The 27,695-nt window shown below is 35.0% G+C and overlaps 1 protein-coding gene across 1 annotated transcript in view; it reads left to right on the top strand.

The window, feature by feature from the left end:
• Window positions 1-27,695, top strand: part of LOC306882662 (MAM domain-containing glycosylphosphatidylinositol anchor protein 1-like) — a 207,716-nt gene that overhangs the window by 23,777 nt on the left and 156,244 nt on the right. The window contains exon 3 of the mRNA XM_079437469.1: window positions 21,327-21,466. Coding sequence (XP_079293595.1) covers window positions 21,327-21,466 — 140 coding nt within the window. The remainder of the gene's footprint in view (window positions 1-21,326; window positions 21,467-27,695) is intronic.

Raw genomic sequence — 27,695 nt, 5'->3', positions numbered from 1 at the left:
TTAATATTATTTGCCCCACCCACACTGCCCTGATTACATCAGCGGAGGAGAAAAGGCAAATAAAGTTATTAGATTTGAATGAAAACAAACATTTGTTCCTGTAGTATTGCAGAATATGGTTAAATTAGCTATGTGAGTGTTTTTATCTTGAAGATGTGGTAAAATCTCGCTATATGTTGGATGTAATCTCATTACGATCTTCTGCAGAAATGCCTTCTGGGAAACTCAACACAGCTTAGAGTTTGAACTTCATAAGTAGAGGGCAGTCTCATACAGACACGCTTGAATGAGTATGAGTATGTGTGATATGCTGTCACAAACTTTCTCTCTCTGTGGCATCGATGACGTGAATGTTGTGTTTACAGTCCGTGTGTGTGTCTGTGAGCTGAAAAGGACTGGAAGCTTCTGAGACAAGGTCAGAGAGAAGAAATGAGTGCACCTTTTTTCCCCCTTGTCCTCTTTTAGCACTGCGATGGCCAGAAAATCTTCTCTCTTCTCCATCCAGGTGTTTTTATTTCTCCACTAGATCGATCTAGGGCATGATAGAGCCGTCATTTATCAAAGCTGATCTTACTGGATCTTTCAAGCATAGACCCCGTTCTCACAGCAGATGCTTTCCATTGGCTGTATATGACAATCTTCGCACACACGCTCACCTTCAGTTGCAGGCATTCCAGGAATAATGAGCCGCTGTCACACCGCATCTAATTACTGTGAGCGTTCACGCTGTGTTAGGCAGTGAAAGCTGGGGTCAGGAGGCCGTTGCTGCAGGCCACGCCGGCTCGATGCACCCTGCTTGCACCCGGACGCGTGGGGAAACATGCGGTTCATTCAGCGCTCTTTAATCAGCTGGTTCCAGAGCGTGTTTGAGAGTCTATGAGACTTTAGGAGAGTGATGGACTGTGACTGAGACTGATGGTGTTGAGGGTGAATATGTTCGGCTCAAGACGTTCTTCTTCTCTCTGTCCATGATATTAAACATTCAAATGAGGCTAAAAGATAAATCTCACAAAAACATGGTGGTTTTCACCTACAGATTCTCATTAGCATAATGCATACAAACATTTGAGTGTATAGTTTCAGTTATTCTCAAATGGTGTTTTAATGAGATTCTAATGACTGAAATACAGTCATTTTGTATTGTACTACAATAAAACAATGGTTCTCAAATGTGTTTTTTATTACGTTCCCTTTTTAAAACTCAAAAATTTGCTAAGTTTAAATCTCATGAAGTTATGCGATAGTTTTTTGTGAAAAAATACGCCCTTATTCACTGAAATTTTTCCACTTTGCAATTTAAAATCTTGTGGATTGATATTAATATACATTAAAATGTCTTTGTTTTATGTAAATACGCTGCGTTTGAAGCTGTTTGATTTCAAACAGATTGTCCAGACACTGTCCCAGTCTGCAGTTGGTCAAATGAACAGATAGTCCCGCCCCAAACTCACGTCATTGGTTAATTCATTGTTGCATTGTCGGACTGGTAGGGATATTCATACAAACAGAGTTTGAACAGATCAAACAAACAGAGCAACTTCTGGGAAAAACCAACCTACAAATAGCTTACTTAATGTAATAGGTTAACCTTATTGCTGTCTCTGAAGAACAACTGAGGTATTAAAGAAATCGTATTTGCAACATTTCTTTTCTATGAGCATAAAATGCTTCCAAAGAAAGTAAGAGAAAGACGGAAAATGGAAATTGTTTCTGAAAGATCAGAATGACTTGTATCATGAGGTTTTTAGACTTCATGACTCACTTTTTGGAGTTGAGAAACTGTGAAATGACTATATAGATGCTTGTGTGCCTGTCTGCATGTGTGTCTGCGAGTATGCGATCAGCTCCAGTTGCATTGTGGGATGGTGGCATTAGGACTCTGAGCCAAAGTGAAGGTCACACATTTTACATTAACAGTCATCACCAAACGCTACTGATGCAAGTGTGTGTGTGTGTGTGTGTGTGTGTGTGTCTTTGTGTGGGTGAGTGAAAACGCCCAACTGAGTGGTGTGTGTGGGAGTGGAAGATGAGAGAAGGTAAAGAGAGAGAGAGGATCATTGTACAACATTTACTCGCTTTACCCAGCTGTCTCTTAAAAGCACACGGCTTTATAAGGAGGCAGTCTTACTCGGCTCATAATGTTGAGTCATTTAGGACTCGTGTCCGCAGCATACTCTATGCAGGTACTTGAACCCAGGGTGTATCGACTATTATATCAACACTTTTAGAAACGGAAAATTGTTCCTTCACTTTTTGGAAAATTATCATTCTAAAAAAAGGTTTAGCGGCAAACAGGGATTTAAGTCATGTCATAGTTGTGAAAAGAGACAGATGCGGTTTAAGGTTGCATTGCACTTTCTCATTGCACTTTTTAAACTTGTAAACTTGCCCTGTTGTTAACACAATTTGAGGTGTTCTTCCAAAATGTCAGAAATGCATTGCATTCTCAGCATTGCCACAAGGGGTGCTATAGCTGACAGTTTTATTGTCTTCTGTGGTCATTTTCATGTAAATCATTGTCATGACAAAGCAAAGGCTTAATTAGAAACTTGCTGTGCAAGTTTAAAGTTAGATAAACTCTTGACATTTTTGTAGTTAACTACGATTTAATGCCGCAGAGATTTGAAAGAAGCTCTATCGCCCCCTTGAGTACTGAGGTTTGTTACCATCACAGAAATATGTCATGTTGTCACATTGGTCATGAGAACTACTTTGCAAAGACAGTTATTGAAGTGAATTGAAACAATAGCTTAATAATGACACCATTATCTTCTGTAGAGCTGCTCCACGGCTAAATTTTAATTTCTTTCATAATTGATTAATTTTACAGCATTAACATTGTTATTTTCCTGTTACAATCTGTATTTTATAAAGCTCTGTATTGTGATATGACTTGACTTAATCAGATTTATTGTCTTAGTTCAGTTGAATGTTTTACTCAAACTGCTATGCTGCATATAATTTGTCATTCAAAAATATATTATATTAGAAAAGTATTTTCACTATAAACTTTTGGACCCACTGCATGTGCAACAGGACAGCATGCTTGTAATGCACTGTCCTAGCTTTGGTGTCTGTGTTTGCATGCTTGTGTTAGAGTATGTTTCTGGTCTAACCTGTGACTGTCTCTGTCGTCTGCACTAGAGGAAGCAGCGTGCTATTGGTCTCTGAGTCATGAACACAGACGGCTGGCAGTAAAAACAGCAGAAAGCTCTTGTAAATATTGCTGTAATGCATATTAATTGTATAATAGAGTCATCAGCACTGATTCTTCACTCTTTTAATAAATGAAGACTGTGTGCTACTCTGTAATGACACACACACACACACACACACACACACACACCACCCCCCCACACACACACACACACACACACATGTTGGTTTTTGTGGTTTATGGGGACTCTCCATAGGCGTAATGGTTTTTATACTGAACAAACTGTGTGTGCTATTGCCCTACACCAACCCTACACCTAAACTTAGCCCTCACAGGAGACTTTGTGCATTTAGATTTTCAAAAAAACACCATTTAGTATGTTTTTTAAGCCTTTTGAATTACGGGGACATAGGCAGTGTCCTCATAAACCTCCTTCATATTGTAATACCTCTGTCATACCCATGTCATTATACAAATTTGTGTCCTCATAAACCACACACACACACACACACACACACACATATCACAGTCCATGTATGCAATTAGGGTTTACACTGAGTATTTGTTCAAACAAACAGTTTGAGGCATACCATATACTCAGTAATTATTCAAAGTATAATTTGAGCAAACTGTGTTTGATGGAGCTTGAAAACTAAAACAAAAAACTGAAAAGCCTTATTGCTTGGATTAATAGAATTGTGGCAATCACATATAATAGAGTTTTTTAAAAAGTGGATTTATGTATCCATTTATGTATTTATGGATTTATGAACATGAATATGCTTATTTGAACAGGCATAATGGTGTTTTTAATGTGTTTTACATTTGTAGCTGTGTAGTTTCAATGGATTAAGTCATTCATCATAAGGACCATTACTTTTTCTGTAGTTTTTAATTATTATTTTTTTACTAAAAGAAACCCACCTGATTCAATACTCGCCTATTAGTCAATACAAGTCAATCCACACTGACTGTGTGAACAATGATCACAGCTGAAATAGCCAAACTGGTTACTAGCAAGGAATATTTGCAACCCGGTAGGTTGCTGTTTTTCTGTGACCTTTGACCTTGCTCAATTCCACTTTGACCTGGTGCCTTGATGCTTTACCTCACCTCATCCCTGCTTATTCTCTCAGTGCTGTGATCTGTCTGTCTGACAGATGGGCTGATGACCCAGCAGTCTTTCTTCTCATCTACTCCTCCATCCCTTGTTTCTTCACCTCTTTGTGCCCATTAGACTCCAGTTGAGAGAGAGATTGGCCTGAGCATATGCTGCTCTCACACATAGACACACACACTTACATACAGTACACACACAAACACCTGTAGACAGAATGGCACTAATTTTAACCTGCGCCAGCTGCTCACCTCCTCAACTCCATTGTAATGCAGCTGAGACAGGTGTGTGTGTGTGTGTGTGTGTGAGTGAGTGTGTGCAGAAGAGGTATGGACAGGATTTTGTGATATACAACTATGAAGTCACAGAAAGGCCACAACAAGTGTAATGTAAAAGTATGTGCTATAGAAATCTGTTTTACATTAGTTTCAGTGTTTTTGGTTTGCATCCATCAAGTTTAGATTTTTGTTTTTTATCATATGAATAAATAAGAGGAATTAATGCATATATATGTATACTGTATATTATACTGTATATTCATAATTTAATAGGTTATTGGTTAATACATTTTAATTGATTATATAAATTAGGTCAGTGCCAATAGCCTTGCAGCGCACCGACATTTAGCACAGTTGTGCTTTCGGCGTCCCGACTTCGAATTCCAGTTCGCTGACTTTTCCCCATGCCCCCCCCCCCCCCCTTCTCTCCCACTTTGTTTTCTGTCTACATGCTGTCATATTCATAATAATCATAATAATCATAATAAAAAGCCAAAAATAAATATAAAAAAACAATACAGAATAACAACAATATTGTGAAATATAATTACAGTTTCGGTTTTCAGTGTCACATGATCCTTCAGAAATCATCCCAATATGTTGAACAGCAAGTAAAACAGCAGTTTTTGAATAGTATTTTCAATAATGTCTTTACTGTCACTTTTGATGGGGTATTTTGATTTCCTGAGTCAAGGTATTAGTTTCTTAAAAAAATAAAAATCTTATATCTTATACGGTATGTGGTATAACTGTAAAAAAAACTGCTAAATGTCTGCCAAATCTGCTCTTTTTAGTATTTAAACTAAGGTTATTTCACAGGTTTTATCATATGTCTGTTGCTCTCTTGTGTTAAAACCTCTTTCTGACCTTCGCCTGAGAGAATCTCTGACACTTCTGATAGTTCCTTGGCAAGATCCATCAGACATAAAAGGAGGTGACCTGAACTGAACATTTCTGGTGATGTCGAAGCCCTTACTGTAGGTTAGAAATGAAGTGTGTAATCACACAGAGTTTCTCAAGCAGGGATGTTGTCAGTGTGCCGGGGTTTGATGGGATGTAGACGTGCTCTATTCATAAAGAGAATGCCAGTCAGGTGCCCTGATGTATCCCATCTCTGTTTCTTTCTCTTCTCTCGCTCTCTCTCCGTCCCTCGCCCCGTGTCTCGGCCCTGTCAGTCTGCACAGGAGATCTGAGGTGCCAGTTTCATCTTTCTGTTTTACTATTCTGTTCATTGCCCCCTCTCTCCTTCACTGTACCTCATGTGTGTTTCTGTACCTCCTGTTCTGTCTCTTTGTCTCTGTTTTTCTCTCTCATGCCATCTCTGTCCTTAGAGACATCCAGACCACAGACTAGCTTCCCAGTTCTTGATTGACAAGCTTATATTTTGCAGTAAGAGACACACTTGCAGGTTCTGTCGCCCGGTGACACATTATGGCTGAATTTTGTCTGAGGTGCCTCACGGTTGTCATCGGTTATAACTGACATGGAACAACTTTCACAAACCATTTTACTTTCACAATGTGATGAAATTCCAAATGAAACGACATTCTGCAAGAACGAAATGTGATGAAAAAGATGTCACTTCTTTTATCCCAGATGCTTGAAGTATTAAGTTTAATTACGTGTAAAACTACTTCATCCTAACCTGGTTTAATGTGCAGAAACAACTAAAATACGCTATTCGTGATATGATTTTTCTGAAAATGGAGTGAGGCACATGGTTTCTACATTAACCATGCATTAGTGGCTGCTCGCATTGGTTCCAGAAGTATTACATTGATTTTTCCCATATGGATTTAAAAAAAGAGTCTCTATTAAACATTCAAGCCACAAACCAGGCTAAGGTGAGTGAATAAACATTACAAACTTTTATTTGAACCAATTTTTTTTTTTTTTTTGGGAAAAATACAGTAGACTGTAAACATTATGGCTTTAGTGAGGGAAAGAACTACAATGCCATTAAGCATTGCTAATGACATAAACAATTTTAAAACGATGGTGAAATTTAAATATTTTAAATATTGAAATATTTTGTATTTTAGTGTTTGCAGAGTGTATTGAGACTCCGTTTTGTGCGTAATGGGAGTGGTCGTTTGCAGCAAGCTCATTTGGCATTATTTGCTGGACGCCATTGTGTGATTGGTGGGATTTTCTGCACCATCATGGGTAATGTAGTTTTTCACCACAAATTCTGCTGTTAAACATGGTTATTTAAAAAAAACCGGTTGGCTTAAAAAAGCATATACCATTGATTAAGCTCACAACAGGTCCGTCTTTAAAGGTTTATAAGTTATCAATTGAAGTTATTTTCAGAACTGGTTGTTACACTGTATAATGTTTGGCAACGCAAATGACTTACTTCAACTTAAATATCATTGGCTTTTGAGGTTTTTGCATGCACAAAAACGAATTGATTGACGAACTGAAGCTGCTTGGTGCGAATAGGCCTTCAGACTGCTTTTCTCTTCATATTCTCTTTGTTTCTGTTTTCGTCCATCCTCTTTTGGCTGCACTCAACATGTTGTTTGATCAGGCTTGTTCTGATCCACTCACCCTCAGACTGACTCAACACAGGCTGTTTGAAATCTTCCAATATGGGCCGCCCTGATTACATGTGTTTGTGCGTCTGGCTGTGGGAGATTTGGATGTGTTTGTGTGAAACGCTGTTTTTAGTCATTGTTGCCATAATGTTTGTGTACCTGCAGGTGTTGGTGTTTGTGTGTATTCCAGTTAAAAAAGCAATGTGATCAGCCGTCTCGCAATTATGAGATATCACAAAAATACACCCAGGTCGTATTTCGTTCCAAAAACGAGAAAAAAAAAATAATTAAATAATAATTCAAATAAAGCCTGTTTAAAGGAGTTGAATATATTTATACAATATAAATAATTGTGTTGTGTAATACATTTTTAATTAAATATATTTAATGTTAAATAATTTCAATTTAATTAATGTTATGCATTTTTTAAATCAGTATACATGCAACACGGTACATATATTACTACGTTTTAATTGTAATATATAATAAACCGTATACACGCATATACAGTACATAAATAATTTTAATAATAATAATAAAGGTTGGTAAAATTATGTTATTATATTTTAAAAAGTCTTCAGTGTTTCTTTTAAATTTATTATTTATAATTTAATCTTAATTTGTTTTTCAAATCGGCATAAATTAAAAGCAATGCATCAGTTATATCATTAATTTATGTGTAAATGCAGAAAAATATATATACAGGTATATAAAATTAAAATACAATTATTAAAATACAAAGTATTTTATGATGGTGAGGTGACTGGTTCTTTTTAACCAGTTTCATGAATTCACTGCATTTCTGGAGTGATTGGGCGGATGTGATTTACATGCTATGGTTTTTATAATCGCATATATCATTTTATAAGCCTTCCTCTGTTATCTGGGTAGTGAAAGAAGGATGGCAACGCCATTAATTCCAGGCTTACATTCCCTCTTCCTCTCCACAGTGGTCCTTTAATCAGTTTCTGTCACTGCCACTAAAACCGTCACTGTAGTGATCCTGCAAATTAACTTTAGCTCACATCCTCCCCATCGTTTTTCTCGCGCCTCTCAGAGGCCCTCAGTCGCTCCGACAGGGGCCCAAAGAATCCTCACAGCACAGCGTGGGCCTGTTTACTCTCATACGGTGCTAATGGATGAAAGAGCCCTCTCACAACAGAGACAAATGGCTTTAATACACACACACGAGGCCTGACATCTCATTAAAGTCCACAAAATCGACCCTATTTGCTTCCTTAATACACATTCCTGGTCTTATTGTGAGTGATTCATCAGTGCACGTTATGTTTGTCATCATAATCTTTTATCAAAATGTAATAACTTGCTCCACCACTAAAGCGACGTTTGCTCTTCAGCTGATGTCACAAATCCCTCTCACTTTCTCAATCCGTCCAGCCATCAGCTCAATTCTGGTATTTGTTGGTAAGGATTTAATCAAATTAAATGTAAACTATTTTATGTTAATTCATCTGAACAATTACAATTAATTGCATATATCATTATATATGCAGCAATAATAATAATAATAATAATATATTTTTAAAAAGGTTAATTTAACATTTAATCAAATTTAATTAAAGTTCAACCTTAATCTCTATTTATTTTGTATATATACATTTTTAAAAATGTGTAAATGCAGTTACATCAATAACATAGTAATACATTAAAATATATATTTTTAATTATTATATTACAGATACATTTATTATTAGTTTTATGTGAAGTATGGCCTTTTATTTGAAATTGATATTAATCGAATTAATTATAATATGCTGGTTAATTAATCACAAATAATCACATGTAACAATAGTAGTAAAGTTAGTATATTATTTATTTTATTTCCATATAATAATATAATAATTTAATTTACTCACATTTCACCCTTTCCTTTTCACTCTGGCAATATGCTTTCACACTTAGTTTTTTTATGGTTCTTTGGGATCTCTTTTCTGTGTGTTTTAAGTGTAGCTCAGACAGCTGAGAAACAGCCAGTCCAGTTATGAGGCCTGAAATGTGCCTGAGGTAAGAAAAAGATTTTCTGAAGCCTTTTAAGAAAAATCACAGTTGTCAGCATATGTTCTGCCGGTCAATAAATTGCGTCTGGTCTTGTGTTGACCAAGTAGGTGAGGGAAATTAAAGCGCTGCAGCAAACGTGAAGGGAAATTAATTGTTAGATGAAAAGCATGCAGTGTTGACAGGGGACGCTGTCCCTTTCTAACGCTATTGAACACGAGCCTCACTTTGCTGTCCTTGGCCATTGCGTCTCCAGCTTGCTTTGATGCCAAGATAACTTGGTGCCTGTGAAAGGTGTGATTTGATTGTACACTGTAAAAAAAGATTTTTCGTGGTTGTAAAGTAAGCATAAAATAATTGTTAAATTTTTAAAACTATAATTTAAAAATATTATTATAATTTTAAATTATTTAAGAATTATTTTTCACAGTATTACTAATATGTTTAATTAAATAAATGTAGCCTTAGTGAGCATAAGAGACATTGAAAAGCGGTTGAAAAATCTTTTGAAATGTTTGAACAATAAAACTATTATTAAATATACTATTATATATATACTATATATATTATATATTATATACTATTATAAAATCTTTTTTTTTTTTTTTACAAGAAAATGAAGTTTCTGGGTGAAAATTAAAATGATTCCGAAGGATCATGTGACACTAAAGACTGGATTAATGGCTGCTGAAAATTCAGCTTTAGAATAAATTAGATTTTAAAATATATTGAAATAGAACATTTTTATTTTAAAATGCAATAATATTTCACAATATTACTGATATTTTTGATCAAATAAATGCAGCCTTAGTGAGCATAAGAAACTACTTTCAAAAACATAAAAAAAATCTTTTTTTAACAGATTATTGTAAAAAAAAAAATACTATTTCAGTCTTTCGACCTCTAAAAAAAAATCATGTTTAATTCAATGTATTACTTTTTGTAATTATTTGTGAAATTTACTAGCAATCTCTGAGTGAAAATTGTTTAATGGAAATCCTTCACCACATTCGGACAAATTATTGTGACATCTGTTGCAGATATTTTACCCAAGAAATGAAAAATAAAAAGATTTTTCAAAAGAATGTTTTAGTCCAAAATAGTGAAAGTCAATTGGACCCAGAACAGCTTCGGACCTTAATGGCTTTCAATTTACAAAATATCTTTCAAAATAAGATTTGGAAGAGCATAGGGTTGAGTAAATGACTGAATTTTCATTTTAGGTGAACTATCCCTTAAATTGCACATAACAAAAACGTTATTTTGAAAGTTGCATTCCAAAAGATCTTGCTGCTCTGATCTGAGGAGCATGTACGTTTGAACGGCATGACGCTTCTGTGTGAATGCATGCAATCCAGACACTTAGAAGTCCTGGCATGTGCACCTCCAGGCAGCACTCAGCCCTGCTCCTCTCGCTGCCAGAGACGTTTGTCTGATGAGATGCCGTCTGCTCATTTTTGCCAGTAGTTGTGTTTGTCAGAGGGCTGATCCGTATTGAGGCACAGTGAAAGCTATCAGCTCCTCACACAACAAGTAAACACTCAATAAAACACCTTGGCACAACTAACACTGTTAGATTAGCTCTGCTGGTCAGTCTCTCTCTCTCTCTCTAAAGAATCGTATTTATTTAAACGTGCTCAGCTCCTGCAGGATGAATAATTCCCCCTCTCTCTCTTTCTCTCTCGGGACAGAGGGAGATGCAGGACAGATGAATAAGTGTGTGACTCCAGGATGTGAGTGAAACAGTAGATCTGGTGAAGCTCCTCAGCAGCAGCGTTTCAGCTATGATTTATGTGTGGAGAGTGTGCATGAAGAATAGCGAGGCAGAGGAGGCGATGCTCTAGAAAACTTTGAGCAACAGTTGAAGCCGGTCAGAAAGGGTGCAGAAATGTTCCCAGAGGACCGTGGGTGCAGGTGGAGCAAACAGGAAATCGGGTCATCAATTACACCTGCAGTTTTTACACCTGCCCTAATTTGCTTGGTGTAATCTCTTCCGAGCGCTGCGTTTGTCATCCTCTTGCTTGGGTTCTTCATAAGCACAGGTTATCCTAAAATTACACATTATTAATATTTTACTCCCTAATTTACTGAAAAAACTAAAGTAATAGTAATATTAAAAGAGTAATAGTAAAATAGTAATAGTTTTTATAAGGTTGAAAAATATTGAGATATAAATTTTGGAATATATATATATATGTGTGTGTGTATATATATATATAAATATATATATATATGATATATATGCTGTTCATATATATATATATATATATATATATATATGCCGTTCATATATATATATATATATATATTCTATATAATACTTTGCTGTTCAAATGTTTGGGGTCAGTGATTTTTTAATTTTGTTCTTGACAGCAAGTAATACATTTATTTGGCAAGGATGAATTTAATTGATCAAAAGTAGAAACAAATACATTTATAATCTTAATAATAATAAACAAAATGCATAACATTAATAAAAAAAACAAAACAAAATATATATATATATATATATACATACTGTATATATATATACATATATATATATATATATATATATATATATATATATATATATATATTGAATATTTATCATAGACTCATGTATCAAAGTTTCCACAAAAATAATGAGAAAAACTCAACATTGATAATAATAAGAAATGTTTGTTGAGCAGTAAAATCAGCATATTACATGATTTCTGAAGGATCATGTGACACTGAAGACTAAAGGAATGATGATGAAAATTCAGCTTTGTATCACAGGAATACATTAAAATTTTTACAATTTTAAAACGGTAAATGGTAGTAATATTTCACAATTTCACTGTTATTTTTGATCAAATAAATGGAGCCTTCATGAGCTTAAGACACTTTCAAAAATGTCTGAATGATGTATTATGAATAACATAACACATTTTTTGTACAGTTATATAGACAAAAAATTTAGCTAATAACTGAATTATTAAATATTAACACTCATACTGACATGCTGCACGATACTGTCTTTAGGAAGGTAAAAAATGCATTAAAATTATTGATGCATCAAAATGCACCAGAAATATTTGTTATATTGCCCAATAACAGTGTTTTTGCAAGCTGCTTCTCAGGAGATATCTGTACATGCTTCCCTTTAAGATCATGTCCAGTTTTATTTGCAAAAACCACATCTGCTATAGTTTTTGTGCGTTTGTATTCACTCTCCTGCTCTTGCTTATATCACCCTCTCTCTATATCGTGACTGTGTGTGCGGGTTTGGATGGCTGTGTTCATTTGTTTGTGTGTGTGTGTCTCATATTGATTTGTTTTTATATTCCATCTCTCTATGCCGCTCTCCATTTGTTTTGTTTCTTTCTACCCCCCCTCCGGCGTGTTCCCCTCTGCTGACTTGAGACTAGTTTGATAACTCACAGAGAGAACCTTGTTTGCTTCAGATTTAGATGGATGGTTGTATGGGTGAATGGGTGGATGGATGGACAGGGCTGGGAGGAGAAAAGGTAGAAAGAACAAGATGTTTGAGAAGTTACTTTTTGTTGGATGACAGCATGCCCACACCAGCAGCAAAGAGAGTTGAGCAGCCCAGCATGCACTCAGGTTAGCACGTTTACCTGATAGAGCTGGAACACCTCCCATACGGCTCGCCACCCACGGTTTGGACTCACAAGCTGAAAATATATATTTATTATATTTATTATAAATGTCCATCTATCTATCTATCTATCTATCTATCTATCTATCTATCTATCTATCTATCTATCTATCTATCTATCTATCTATCTATCTATCTATCTATCTATCTATCTATCTGTTGTTTTATCATTTTATCTGTTGTTCTATCGTTCTGTCGTTCTATCTACCGTTCTATCATTCTATCTATCATTCTATTGTTCTATCTCTATTATTCTATGATTCTATATATCTATCTATCTATTGTTCTATCGTTCTATCATTCTATCTATCGTTCTATTGTTCTATCTGTCATTCTATCTCGTTCTTTTTGTCATTCTATCTATCTATCTATCTATCTATCTATCTATCTATCTATCTATCTATCTATCTATCTATCTATCTATCTATCTATCTATCTATCTGTCTGTCTGTCTGTCTGTCTGTCTGTCTGTCTGTCTGTCTGTCTGTCTGTCTGTCTGTCGTTCTATCATTCTATCTGTTGTTTTATCATTTTATCTGCTGTTCTATCGTTCTATCTATCATTCTATTGTTCTATCTATCTATCTATCTATCTATCTATCTATCTATCTATCTATCTATCTATCTATCTATCTATCTATCTATCTATCTGTCTATCTGTCTATCTGTCTGTCTGTCTGTCTGTCTGTCTGTCTGTCGTTCTGTCTGTCGTTCTATCATTCTATCTGTTGTTTTATCATTTTATCTGCTGTTCTATCGTTCTATCTATCATTCTATCTATCTATCTATCTATCTATCTATCTATCTATCTATCTATCTATCTATCTATCTATCTATCTATCTATCTATCTATCTATCTATCTATCTATCTGTCTGTCTGTCTGTCTGTCTGTCTGTCTGTCTGTCTGTCTGTCTGTCTGTCGTTCTATCTGTCGTTCTATCATTCTATCTGTCGTTTTATCATTTTATCTGCTGTTCTATCGTTCTATCTATCATTCTATCTATCTATCTATCTATCTATCTATCTATCTATCTATCTATCTATCTATCTATCTATCTATCTATCTATCTATCTATCTATCTATCTATCTATCTATCTATCGTTCTATCGTTCTATCTGTCATTCTATCTCGTTCTATTTGTCATTCTATCAATTTATCTGTCGTTCTATCATTTTATCTATCTATCTATCTATCTATCTATCTATCTATCTATCTATCTATCTATCTATCTATCTATCTATCTATCTATCTATCTATCTATCTATCTATCTATCTATCTATCTATCTATCTATCTATCTATCTATCGTTCTATCTGTCATTCTATCTCGTTCTATTTGTCATTCTATCTATCTATCTATCTATCTATCTATCTATCTATCTATCTATCTATCTATCTATCTATCTATCTATCTATCTATCTATCTATCTATCTATCTATCTATCTATCTATCTATCTATCTATCTATCTGTTGTTTTATCATTTTATCTGTTGTTCTATCGTTCTGTCGTTCTATCTACCGTTCTATCATTCTATCTATCATTCTATTGTTCTATCTCTATTATTCTATGATTCTATATATCTATCTATCTATTGTTCTATCGTTCTATCATTCTATCTATCGTTCTATTGTTCTATCTGTCATTCTATCTCGTTCTTTTTGTCATTCTATCTATCTATCTATCTATCTATCTATCTATCTATCTATCTATCTATCTATCTATCTATCTATCTATCTATCTATCTATCTATCTATCTATCTATCTATCTATCTATCTATCTGTCTGTCTGTCTGTCTGTCTGTCTGTCTGTCTGTCTGTCTGTCTGTCTGTCTGTCGTTCTATCATTCTATCTGTTGTTTTATCATTTTATCTGCTGTTCTATCGTTCTATCTATCATTCTATTGTTCTATCTATCTATCTATCTATCTATCTATCTATCTATCTATCTATCTATCTATCTATCTATCTATCTATCTATCTATCTATCTATCTGTCTATCTGTCTATCTGTCTGTCTGTCTGTCTGTCTGTCTGTCTGTCGTTCTGTCTGTCGTTCTATCATTCTATCTGTTGTTTTATCATTTTATCTGCTGTTCTATCGTTCTATCTATCATTCTATCTATCTATCTATCTATCTATCTATCTATCTATCTATCTATCTATCTATCTATCTATCTATCTATCTATCTATCTATCTATCTGTCTGTCTGTCTGTCTGTCTGTCTGTCTGTCTGTCTGTCTGTCTGTCTGTCGTTCTATCTGTCGTTCTATCATTCTATCTGTCGTTTTATCATTTTATCTGCTGTTCTATCGTTCTATCTATCATTCTATCTATCTATCTATCTATCTATCTATCTATCTATCTATCTATCTATCTATCTATCTATCTATCTATCTATCTATCTATCTATCTATCTATCTATCTATCTATCTATCGTTCTATCGTTCTATCTGTCATTCTATCTCGTTCTATTTGTCATTCTATCAATTTATCTGTCGTTCTATCATTTTATCTATCTATCTATCTATCTATCTATCTATCTATCTATCTATCTATCTATCTATCTATCTATCTATCTATCTATCTATCTATCTATCTATCTATCTATCTATCTATCTATCTATCTATCTATCTATCGTTCTATCTGTCATTCTATCTCGTTCTATTTGTCATTCTATCTATCTATCTATCTATCTATCTATCTATCTATCTATCTATCTATCTATCTATCTATCTATCTATCTATCTATCTATCTATCTATCTATCTATCTATCTATCTATCTATCTATCTATCTATCTATCTATCATTCTATCGTTCTATCTATCTATCGTTCTATCGTTCTATCTATCGTTCTATCGTTCTATCTGTCATTCTATCTCGTTCTATTTGTCATTCTATCTATCTATCTATCTATCTATCTATCTATCTATCTATCTATCTATCTATCTATCTATCTATCTATCTATCTATCTATCTATCTATCTATCTATCTATCATTCTATCTATCTATCGCTCTATCTGGTATATACTGTAGATAGTGTTGTTGGCCGGACTAGAACTCATCCAGACTCGTCTGAGGCTGCTCAGGGATATTTATTTCCTCAGTATCTGACCCAGAGCGAATCCTGTTGCTGAGCGACCACTGCCGAATACTGATGTGGATTGTCTTCATCCCATGATGCACTGGGTCAGTGTGACAGTGATAGATGTTGACCCGGCTGCAGAGTTAAAGAGAGCTCATCCCTGACTCTGGGCGTTCTCTCCCGCTGAGGAGGAGAGTGGCCAACAATCTGGGGCTTAGACACACACACTTCCACACGCACACCTGCTGAGAGGGCAAGTGCTTTGTGAGGTCCAGTCATCCACACATTATGTGGTGCACCCGCAGCTGTTAACGCAAGGACCTCACGTACACAAACACACGTCACACTTAACCGATCAATAATAATCACATCATGGAGAAATTCATTGGCTCTGTCTTTGAGGAGACTTCTCTATTGACTACGCTGTTATTTTCTCTTACTCACATCCATACAGACACACAGTCTCTCTTTATTTTGAAACAGGGTGATGGTGGTTAGATTATATACTTATTTTGACTGATGAATTTTCATTACATTTTCAAGCATAATTATTGCTAAATTCTAAGGCAGCATCACAATACCCAAAGTTTTAATTTTAATAATTTTATGTTCTTTAATAATTCAACTTAAACATATTTCAGTTAGATGCCAATTCAATAATGTAATATTTTAAATGCAAGTTTAAGTTGTTATTCCAATGTTTATATTTGATTTCAGCTTTATTTCAGCTTTTTAAAGAGATTGAGTTTAGTTTTAGTCAATAACAACAACAAAGATTCATCATTCGATTTCCATTCACCAATTTTAAACTGGTTTATAAACAAGTTTTACACTACACAGAAGTAATATTTAGGCAGGCCTCACAATATATGCCCCTTTTTACACCTGGTATTAACATGCGTTTTCGTCGATCCAATCACAAGTTGACAAAGGAGACACATTACCGTTCACACCTGGCGTTTAAATGTGTCTCTTATGTCCACTTGCGACCACTTCTGTCCTGATTCCATCGAGGGGAGGGTCTATGGGCGGGTCCCTCTGCTTTCATTGGAACTACAGTGGGAGAGTTAAACGCACGTTTACATGTGGATGTGTGCTAATATTACGTCAGAGTCCAGCTGTTTGTGTCGTTATCAAATGAAGATGCTCCACAACGTGCTGTGCATGTTTATGTATGGGCTTTTTCAGTTATTTCGATCCGGCGGATGAAATAAGCTCACACAACTGTCGTATACACACGCAAAATGAAACGAGGAAAAAGATGAGGAGAGCAGCCGTTTTTGTTTCTGCAGTGTTAGCCTAAGTTATTCTAGATGATTTATTTATTTTAACTGATAAATATCCATTAGATTTCCAACATATCACAAGGCAGCATCATACACTTTATGTCTATGTATTATTTTCCAATTTAAAGCAATGTAAGTTTATTAATTATTTATATATTATTGTATTATATACTTAATGAAAATATCCAAATGATGTGTCATTAGTAACCCTTTGAAATAATCAATAATTATTTTTTGAAATTTTGAAAAAAATTGTGTTTTATGGTCAGTCACAATTGTGACCGGTGGGATAATGTGTGTACGGAATAAACATATTTCTGCAATAATAAAAATTATATATCTTAGCCCAGCTATTTTAAACTGTTTGATCACATTCTAGGGATACTATTATGCATAAAAAACCTTATGCAACTTTGATAGGAACACTGAGATAAAAGACAAAAAAATACAACCATCAACACATTTCAAAATTGTTACTATTTTGTAAAATATAACATCAAGTTTTTATATTAGTGCTACCAGTATTACAAACTGCACATATTTAATTGAGACCCTTTATTTTTTCCATATTTGCAGGAAGTGCACTGAAACATCAGTCAGTAAGGTTTTTAGAGCTTTATAAAAGAAAACCTTTTTTACGGTCACAATTGTGACCGGTGGGATTAATATTTTGAATTAGGGCTATCTTTTATTTAAATTTTTAAAGTTGCAATTTCATGCTTTTGTAATTGTTTTCTTTTTAATATTTATATTTAGCTTTTATTTCTTTTTATTTCAGTTTTAGTAATATTAGTACTATTAGTGGCACTGTTAGACATTTCAAAGGGTTTTACAGTAACTTTTTTTTTACAGTTACTGTTGCCAGTAAGTTACTGTAATTAAGATTTACAGGAGCATACTGTATTTGATTTACAGTTGCAAACTGTGCTGTTTTACAGTAAATTACTGTAAAGATAGTCCAATTCATCAGTATACTACTGTAATTCATTCATTTTAATATAGATTTCATTAGATTTTATCATTTTTATGTAGAATTCATTTTATTTTTACTTTACATAGGTACTTCTGGCATTCAATTAAAACAGACACGATAATTACAAAATATCAAATTCTTTATTTAAAACATTGTATGTATAACTCTTCCAATGCTGGAACAGTGCATCTTCACCATTTATCTTGTTTTAGGATGTTTTGCAGTGCATTTATCCTCACAAAAATACATAGCCGTCTGCAAAACCCAGGTGCTGCTCCAAAACGTGGCCACCGCCTTTGCTCACCATCCATTTAGTGTTAGTGACAGAAGTGTCTTCTCTTAAAAATAAGAAGTAGAAATGACACACTTTTAAAAGGCAAATCCCATATAAAATACACAAACCTCTCAAAACTATAGTTCTCTTACCATGAATTATCAGTCTCAGGGTGGCTGGCCTGCTCATGTCTTTCTTCATGCTTCATTGCAGTTGCCTTTAAAACACAAATACAAAACAATGCAGTAAATCTTAAATTCTATTAAAAACTATAACAAACAAATTCTAACATCTAGCCATAAATCTTGTTTAACCTAGCTAACATATGATTTTATTTTCTCAATAGGCTACTGGCCAACATTAACTACTATCACCTGAACAAAATTTCACACTAGTTAACTTAATGTTAATATAAGATAAGCGTTGCTCTTTAAAAATAATTGTAATTCTGTAACTTAATTCAATAATCTGACAAAAGTCGTTTGTAACGACAGCGCAGTTTACCATAATAAAGTTTGTGACCACCATGTTGAAAAATATGACACAAACACACAGACAAACTTACACGTACAGTATTTGTACCTTGCTTGCTGGTCTTATTCTCTTGTAAGGTGCATCGACATACAGCGCAGATGTTCTCCGGAGCTCTTCCACTCTCGCAGGTTCATCCCCGGGCAAAACCCACGGCGCTGCCGCGCTGTTTCCGTGTCTTCCTCGGACGGGAGTGGTACGACTCGAAAAGACAATGTACCTATTATACTATCTACAGTGGATGCGGACAGTAAAGTGATGCATCGATATATTTCTGCCATACAGATGTATTCCAAGCGCTCGCGCTGTTTCTGACATGAAGCACAAACGGATTTTCCAATCTTTACAGGCGATGTAACACGTCCAGTATAGTCAGTCCCAAGCTGTGGTGTTGTATTAAACGGTGTAGGGCAAATCGTGTCAATCCAAATGTAAGAAATGAGGAAAATAAAACAACGTCAATAGAATGGCGCCAAAGAGGCCGTTACGGCAAATACAGTAGTATACAGCAATTTTTAAAAATATAGTAAGTCTCTGTATGTGGAGTTTGACGTCACAGAAAATTCCCATGATGCAAAGGGTATTACAGTTATTTACTGTAAAGGGAATTTGCAGTATTATACTGGGTGATATACAGTAAATAACTGTAGAAATTACAGAAATGTCTAACAGTGTGGTTGCCGAGCCAAAATGTCTAATTTTCATGTTTTAAACCAATATTTATATATCTATATTTCAGATTTTTTAATAATTTTAGTTAATAATAACAGCACTGGTTCATCATTTAGAGCTGATGAACTGCTCAGCTCTAGATTGAACTGGATTGAATGATACTTAAAAGAATGATTTGCTCACAAATTGTTCATCACTGTGGGTTGTGAAAAGGTTTCACTCTCCAATGAAATGTATTGTAGCAGAGCATAAAGATGAACATCATTAACTAAATTTCCATGCCTTTTCTAGGCCTACAAAACCGTTTTTTTTTTATTCCTTGATATCCTCATATTGTCTATGAGAGTGGAAACCCAAAATAAGGGTTATCTTTGAGAAATGTCATGCACAGAATTGCTGAGTTGAGAGGTTTTCTTTTAAGTGTTTGAGATTCATTCTCTTCCACTGGTTGTTAGCGGCGTTAGCATGAGAGCAGGCATCATTGTACCGCTAATGAGCATCATTAATTTCCGTGTGTTGTCTGACCTCTGATGCCTGCTCAACCCTGACCACACCATTACACTCGCAAATAAAAGGTTTGGCAGTTTCCACACATTTCTAAACACGTCCTGCTTTGCCTCGCAGCTCTTCCTGTCCCAGACTCCCTTTCAAATGCTAATAAGCGACACAGACTCATCGTTTACAGTGTGTAGGCTGTCGCGGTACATGCCTTCCTCTTCATAATCAAAGCGCTCACCGGGCAGTGACCGCCGGGCTCGGCTGCCCGCGATGCTGACTTGTATTCCCGAGGGTCTTGAGTTTGAATTCTGCTCAGAGCTTGAATTGAAGCCCACTGCATCCAGCTAGCAAACTCTGTTAGCAAAGATGTTCTTGAGTGCATATCTGACTCATGGAACATGAGTATGGAGGATATCATCTGAAATTTACGTTTCTCGTATTGTTCTGTTCATTTCGGCATGCTTAGGCCATGCATGCTTTTCTGTAAACATACAAGACGTTCATATTTGATAGAAAGTTTTTTTTTTTTTTTTCCCAGAAGTCCATGTATAATATGTATTGACGTCAGAACCATTACAGTTTAGAACATATGTTCCTGCTGTCTGAACAGTAACGACTCATTTCAGTGCTCAATGTACTGTACTTTGTACTTGTATTTCACTTATGAACCCATTTTATAGTGGGTTTAAATAACAATTAGTGCCATTCCAGTAGTAATTCATTCATTTATTTATTCCTGAAATGTCAATGTCCCTTGTAATATATATAATGTACATAATATGCAGTTCATATTAGGTCAGTAACATTTTATAAATGACACATTGTGTAATAAAATAAAATAAATAATAATAATATTAAACTGATATTTTATATGTATATTTGTTTGGTGTCTTTGAATATTTAATAGTATTTAGACAGTTTAACTCTTTAACAGTTTAGACAGATAATTTACTGAATACTAGAAAACGGTAGATAAACTGTGAAATGTTTTGCTTGCAGATTATTATTTGGCTTGATATTTTGTTATCATACCAGACATATTTTTAATTGTGTCTTAAGTATCCAAATAGTTTTTGAGGGCACTGTGTGCATGAGAGGACACATTTATCATCCACTAACTGGAAAAAAAAATAGGTTGAATTGTAGCCTCACTAGCTTTAGTTAGTTGGTCTCCTACACAGCATATAAAAAAACACTGCTAAAGAAAGAAGTGAAAATGTAATGTAATACTCTCATTTTCTCTCTGTCCTTCAGCTCCTGCGAACGCTCAGATTGTGCATTCTGGGCAGACGTGTGTGGTGAAGGAGGACAACATCAGTGAAAGGATCTACACCATCAGAGAGGGGGACACGTTAGTTCTGCAGTGTCTGGTCAAAGGACACCCGCGGCCTCAGGTGAACACAAACACACATTCACGTCATATACTGCACTCACTGCTGGGCAGAAAGACAAGCACATGGGGCCCAAATTTAACTTTTTGCCACACCTTCCAACAGCGAGTGGATTTTATGGACAGAAATATTTTAATAAGCTGTGGAACTTTATTTGATATTATATTTATTTTAAGCAAATACTTAAAATGACATCCTCATGACAGTGTATTTTAGCCCATATTTGTGACAAACAGTGGCAGGTCTGTATGTCACTTGTAGCATGTATAAGTAATGTATGAGATGTACATCTCTCTAAAAATGCACCAGTCAAAAACAAGAAAGAAACAAAAAAAGAGCACACAAAGACACTGCATGATTTTGTTCTTCATATTTTTGTTTTGGTAGCCTAATGTGCAGAACACATGGACACATAGAGAGAAAACACTTTTGGCATTCGAGATTAACCTCTAATGGTAAATCTTTCAGTGACGTAAAAGTTAAAAACAAACAATATATGTTTGCTTCAGCAGACAATAAATTAAATAATTTATTGTTTATCTTTTATTTATTATATTATATTATTTATTATTTTTCATCTACTAAAAAGATTACAATTAAATTATATAAATTATTATGTATTATTCATTTATAATAAATAATTATTATTTTAATATACACACACACACACACACACACACACACACACACATATATATAATTTAATTGTATGATTTAAAAAATTAGAATACATATTTGTTTATATACAATTTAGTGTATTCTTTTTATCAAACTACAATTATAATAAATACACAATTACATTATATATAAATTATATATTATTATAAATTATATATAAATTCAAATAATGCAATTTAAATAAATAAATAAATGATGTATTCTTTTTTATCAAATTACACAATTTAAATCATAAAAAAATCTATTAAAATGCATGATATAAATGTTTTGCATACATAGCAACATACAATATATTAACTTGTTGACAGGATTTTGAGAGGTCAGCACTGACATATAGCCAGTAGATTCACTGTACCTCTATATGAACTGTACAATTTTTGTGCGTATGCGCTATACGTGTCATGTATCTGATAACAGATGACTGCAGACACTGAAGGAGAGAGGGTCTGTGAGTGGACTTTTTTTGAGGCTTGTATTGGCGTGTGTTATATTAGGAAAGGGTGAGATGATAACAGTAGGAGGTGTGAAGAGCGTGGCTACCACAGGCGCTCTGTCCACCGCCATCAGATCACTTATTAAAGACCCTCACACACACACACACACGTATCCTCCCAACGACCTGTCTACATATATTAGTGCTCCAGGTTGCATCAGCAGAACACCGATCTGATCTAAATTCCATCAGTTTTCCTTCCCTCGGTCCTGAGAACGAGTGCACTGAATAAAGAAGTTGCTATTCCATAACATGATCCACGATTTCCATTAGAAATGTCAGGACATTACAATGACAACAGGCTGAATATAGGAATGTAATATAGAGTGTGAATATAGTCACAGTGTCTGAATTTAAACTAATGAGGATATTACTGCATATTCTGTAGGACGTTATTGCCTGTGGTGCCGGGCTTTCATGGGTCACTAGATAGTGTGCTGGTGTGTGTGTCTAGATATTTGTGCCTGGATTTTGTTTGTCTTCAGGGCGCATGCATTGAAATGTGCATTGGTGTATTTTGTCCTTTATGTGTAAAATAGCCTAATTGTTTGTAGAAAGACAGACAATCGATTGTAAGTTTGGCACATTTGTGTAAGGCTCAGTGGTGTATGGTGTCATTTCAACATTGCCAAAATTTACACCTAATGAGCACCTATGACCACTATGAGCATATTTTAAACATAGGAACGGAATAAAAACGAATATGATGATATAAAATAGTATGTTTAGCCAATCTTGAAAACCAAAAAAAAGTAGCACCACATTTTTTTTAACTTTTATTCCGCAAGTATGCATTAAATTGATCAAAAGCAAAGACATTTATAATGTTACCAGATTTCAAATAAATGCTGGTTTCCACAAAAATATTAAGCAGGAAAACTGTTTTCAAAATTGATAATAATAAGAAATGTTTCTTGTGCGGCAAATCAGAATATTATAATTATTTTTGAAGGATCAGGTGTCATTGAATACTGGAGTAACGATGCTGAAAATTACATTCAAATAGAATCCAGTTGTTGTAAATTGTAACAATATATATTTTATATATATTTTACTATATATTTGTTTAAATAAATGCAGCATTGGTGAGAATAAGAGACTTCTTTCAAAAACATAAAATCTTACTGACTGCAGACTTTTGAACAGTAGTACATGTCCTCATTTGTAAGTTGCTTTGGATAAAAGCGTCTGCTAAATGACTAAATAAATAAATAGTACATATTTTTACTTTGCGCCAGTGCTGGAATGTTCTATAGCTCTGGATTTAGTGTATTTAATAACTTAAAATGTGTCATAAGCCCCTTTCGCACATTTGTAAATTACTAGTAAATTACCGTAAAGCGATTATGTGTGAACAGGTCCTTTTTTAAAAATACAGGTTAATTAATTCTGGTAATTTACCAGTAAGGGAAGTTGTAACATTACCAGTAAATTGCCGGAATTGTGCTGTGCGTGAATGCAGAACGAGATTGCCGGTATGAGCATGTACAAGTTCAGAACGGACGTAAGACATCTACTCTGGACCAATCCAGAGCCGTTGAAATTCAGAACACAACAGCTCTGGGCCGCATTTACTGAGAGGGTGCTCCCTGCAGAGCCAAATGGGAGGAGTTGGAGCACTAGCTCCCTCTCGCTGGAGGTAATGGGTGGAGATAAATACCTAACCACACCCTAACCCTACCCCTTACCCTATCACTAAACATAACTCCACCCATTACTTCACACAGAGGTGGAGCTGGAGGCCATTTGGCTCTGCAGTGAGCAGTACTTGTGTAGTCAAAGACTATAGAATACCCAAGATGTGCCACTCATATAGTTTTGAATGAGGAAAAATGCAATGCTCAATATGGCTGCTCTATCGAATGATGCCCTGTCTTCTGAGCAAAAGAACTAATCGCTAATCGGTAAAGTAAGATGTGAGATGTGCACCTAGGACTGTGGCTGCGCAATAGCAATGGCTGATCTAACCTCAGAAATAAGCTTTTTTTAAACGCGTGAAATTAATCAACAGTAATCTTTCTTCACCACAACAGAAGGCCCGCATCTCCATTAACTCGATTGGACAGTGAACCCCCCCCCCCCCCCCCCCAAAAAAAAACCCCGCAAATGAAGTTGCTTTTTTTTTATCAACTTCAGGCGCTCAGAGCACGCGAGGCACAGCAGGCGGCTAAAATGCGAGGTGCCTGGGGCACATAAACAGCGAGAAAAATGCTCACTGCCAATGGAAAACAATTTAAAAAAGGCGGCTCACACTGCAAAAAATGTGTTCTATCTGATCGAGGTCTTACGATGTCTGTGAATGCATGAATGTGAATGTTTGAAAAAACACTGATTGCAATTACCAATGTTTACAAACACAACACTGGGAGTCACAGCCTTTAGAGGTCATTTACTGATGTCACAGAATTGACCTGTATTTTGAAATGGATGTGTGAATGGTGCTTTACTGGAAAAAAGACGGAACGTTGTTGCCTGTGTGAACAGCACATTTTTGAAAGTCATTCCGTTAATTTTATTACAATTTACTGGTATTACTGTGTGAAAGGGGCTATAGATGTTAATATTTGCTCATAATGTGATATATACTGAGTAATCAAGTAGCTGCATGGTAATATTCAGTATGATGTTTATATATGTTCTGCGAGATGGTGCAAAATATTTGTGTGGCTGCATGTGTATACTTATTTAATTAATTAATTTAAGAAATCTTCTATTTGTCCAATGTTAACCCTTAGATGACCACTGGATTTGTGATGGGTTGACTGTAGATGATGACGGTAATGCTAGGAAGGAGAATTTGGCTGATGGGGACATTGGGTTGTGGTGTGCATGCTGCATCCCAAAGGGAGTTTTGAGTTGCTCTCTGCATTGGCGTTCTGCAGCGGTATCCAAAAACATGATACTGCTTTGCCCCCTCCCTCCCCCTGCCTTTTTCTACCACATCATGTTTCTTTGCTCTGTGTGATTAACAGAGAGGCAGTAAAGGTCAGCCGTCTTCAAAATGATGGTGTGTTCGGCTTTCAGAGCACAGCCGCATGTCCATTGCTCTATGAACCCATTTGTTGTCGATTTTAATATAGGCTGAAAAATGTGGCAAAAATCTTGTTCAGGATGACACAACTTCTATATTGTAAAGATGGAGAATGAACCATAGGCATATGTAGATGAGTGTATATTCAGCAAGGATGCATTAACTTGTTTCAAAGTGACAATAAAAAACATTTATAATGTTACAAAAAAAAAAAATTGCTATCCTGAAAAAATGCATCATGGTTTATAAAAAAATATTAAGCAGCACAGCATTTTTCAACATTGATAATAATAATATTAGTAATAATAATAATAATAATAATAATAATAATAAGAAATGTTTCTTGATCAGCAAATCAGCATATCAGAATGATTTCTGAAGCATCATGTGACACTGAAGACTGAAGTAATGATTCTGAAAATTCAGCTTTGCATCACAGAAATAAATTACATTATAAAAATGTTCAAAGAGAAAACAGTCATTTTAAATAGTAATAATATTTTACATTATTACTGTTTTTACTATATATTAATAATAATTAAAACTGTTGACATACAGAATACTCTGAGGAGCAAAAGGCTTCAAAGGTCTTCATTTGCTCCCCATTATCTCATTGCTTTCTAGAAGAAACAATTAAGATTTCATTTGTGATTTTTCTCTCATATACTACAGTATATATCACAATGTCCAAATCAGGCCAGATTCACCATACGGTTTCAGACACAGATGGTTCAGTACACTTGCAGCAGAAGAGAAAGGAAGTAAGCGAGTCCGTTGTCCAGTGTGAGTGAGCAGTGATTATGTTTAAGGTCATTGGGAAGGTCTAGTTGGAGATATAGCTGTTCACAGGACTCACAGTTCACATCCTATAGCATTTCTGCCACATGGACATCGGCGGCTAAATGCACAGCCTTTAGTAACACAATAGCAGCCTAAATGGCTTTTCTGAAAGAGATCCCGCTCCGCACATTATTTATTCATACTGCTGGTCACTGCAACCTTGGGCCCCGATCAGAGAGAGAGAGTGAGAGTGAGAGAGAAGAACAAAGAGAAAAAGGGGGATTGCTATAGAAGTTTGAGATGAGGGGAGTAGAAGGATGGGTCGTCTGGGTTTGGTTTCTGTCCTTGAGAAGTGCAGTGCAGAAGGATCAATACACTTCTGAAAACAGAAAGATCAGATGGCAAAAAAATCACTCCACACCACATACTGATCAAGACACAAGGTCATACGACAACAGAGAGAGAGAGAGCAGAAAACAGGCCGCGGATCAGGGCTGAAACAACTCCAGAGTTTAAGGAAGTTTGTCTTTTTGCCCACTTTTTTTATTGGCCACATTATTGCAGGCATGGTCTATATATCTGTCTGTCTGTCTGTTGTATCATTCATATGGCCCTGTATTCATCATTCTGTCGTTCTTTCTAGGTATATGGATCTTCTTGACTTTTATATATAATTTTCTTGAATTTTCCTTACATTCAAATTAGAATTTTGGTTCTGCATCCTGTTTTTACTACTGCAGTTCAAATTTAAAGTTCATGTTATTTTTTATTTTTTTAGTTGAAGGCAGCATACAAAAAAGTGGAATTTCTTTCTTTCTTTCTTTCTTTCTTTCTTTCTTTCTTTCTTTCTTTCTTTCTTTCTTTCTTTCTTTCTTTCTTTCTTTCTTTCTTTCTTTCTTTCTTTTTATTTTTGTATACATCTGCCTATATTTCAGATCATTCATATGGCCCTGTATGGAGACAGACAGGAAACAGTATAGAGGATATAGGAAGATGAAGATGAAGGTTGTGATGGTGAGACACATATAGATCAGAAGGGATATTACAATTTTTCTCAATTGCTTTGGCACATTTTTAGAAACAGACTTAACATTCTCTAAACTGTGAGTGCAAATGTCACAACTGTTTGCTGGAACTTCAGAACTTTATTGCATGTCTGCAAAATGTAGTTACTCACCTAAAACTAAGAGTCAATAGTAGGAAAAAAGTATATGAACATTTGTATTTATACAGTACATTTATTTTTGTAC

The sequence above is a fragment of the Barbus barbus genome (assembly GCF_936440315.1).
Source record: "Barbus barbus genome assembly, chromosome: 16".
Classification (NCBI taxonomy): Eukaryota; Metazoa; Chordata; class Actinopteri; order Cypriniformes; family Cyprinidae; genus Barbus; species Barbus barbus.
The sequence above is the reverse complement of the archived record's forward strand: the minus strand, read 5'-3'. Positions and strand labels throughout refer to the sequence as shown.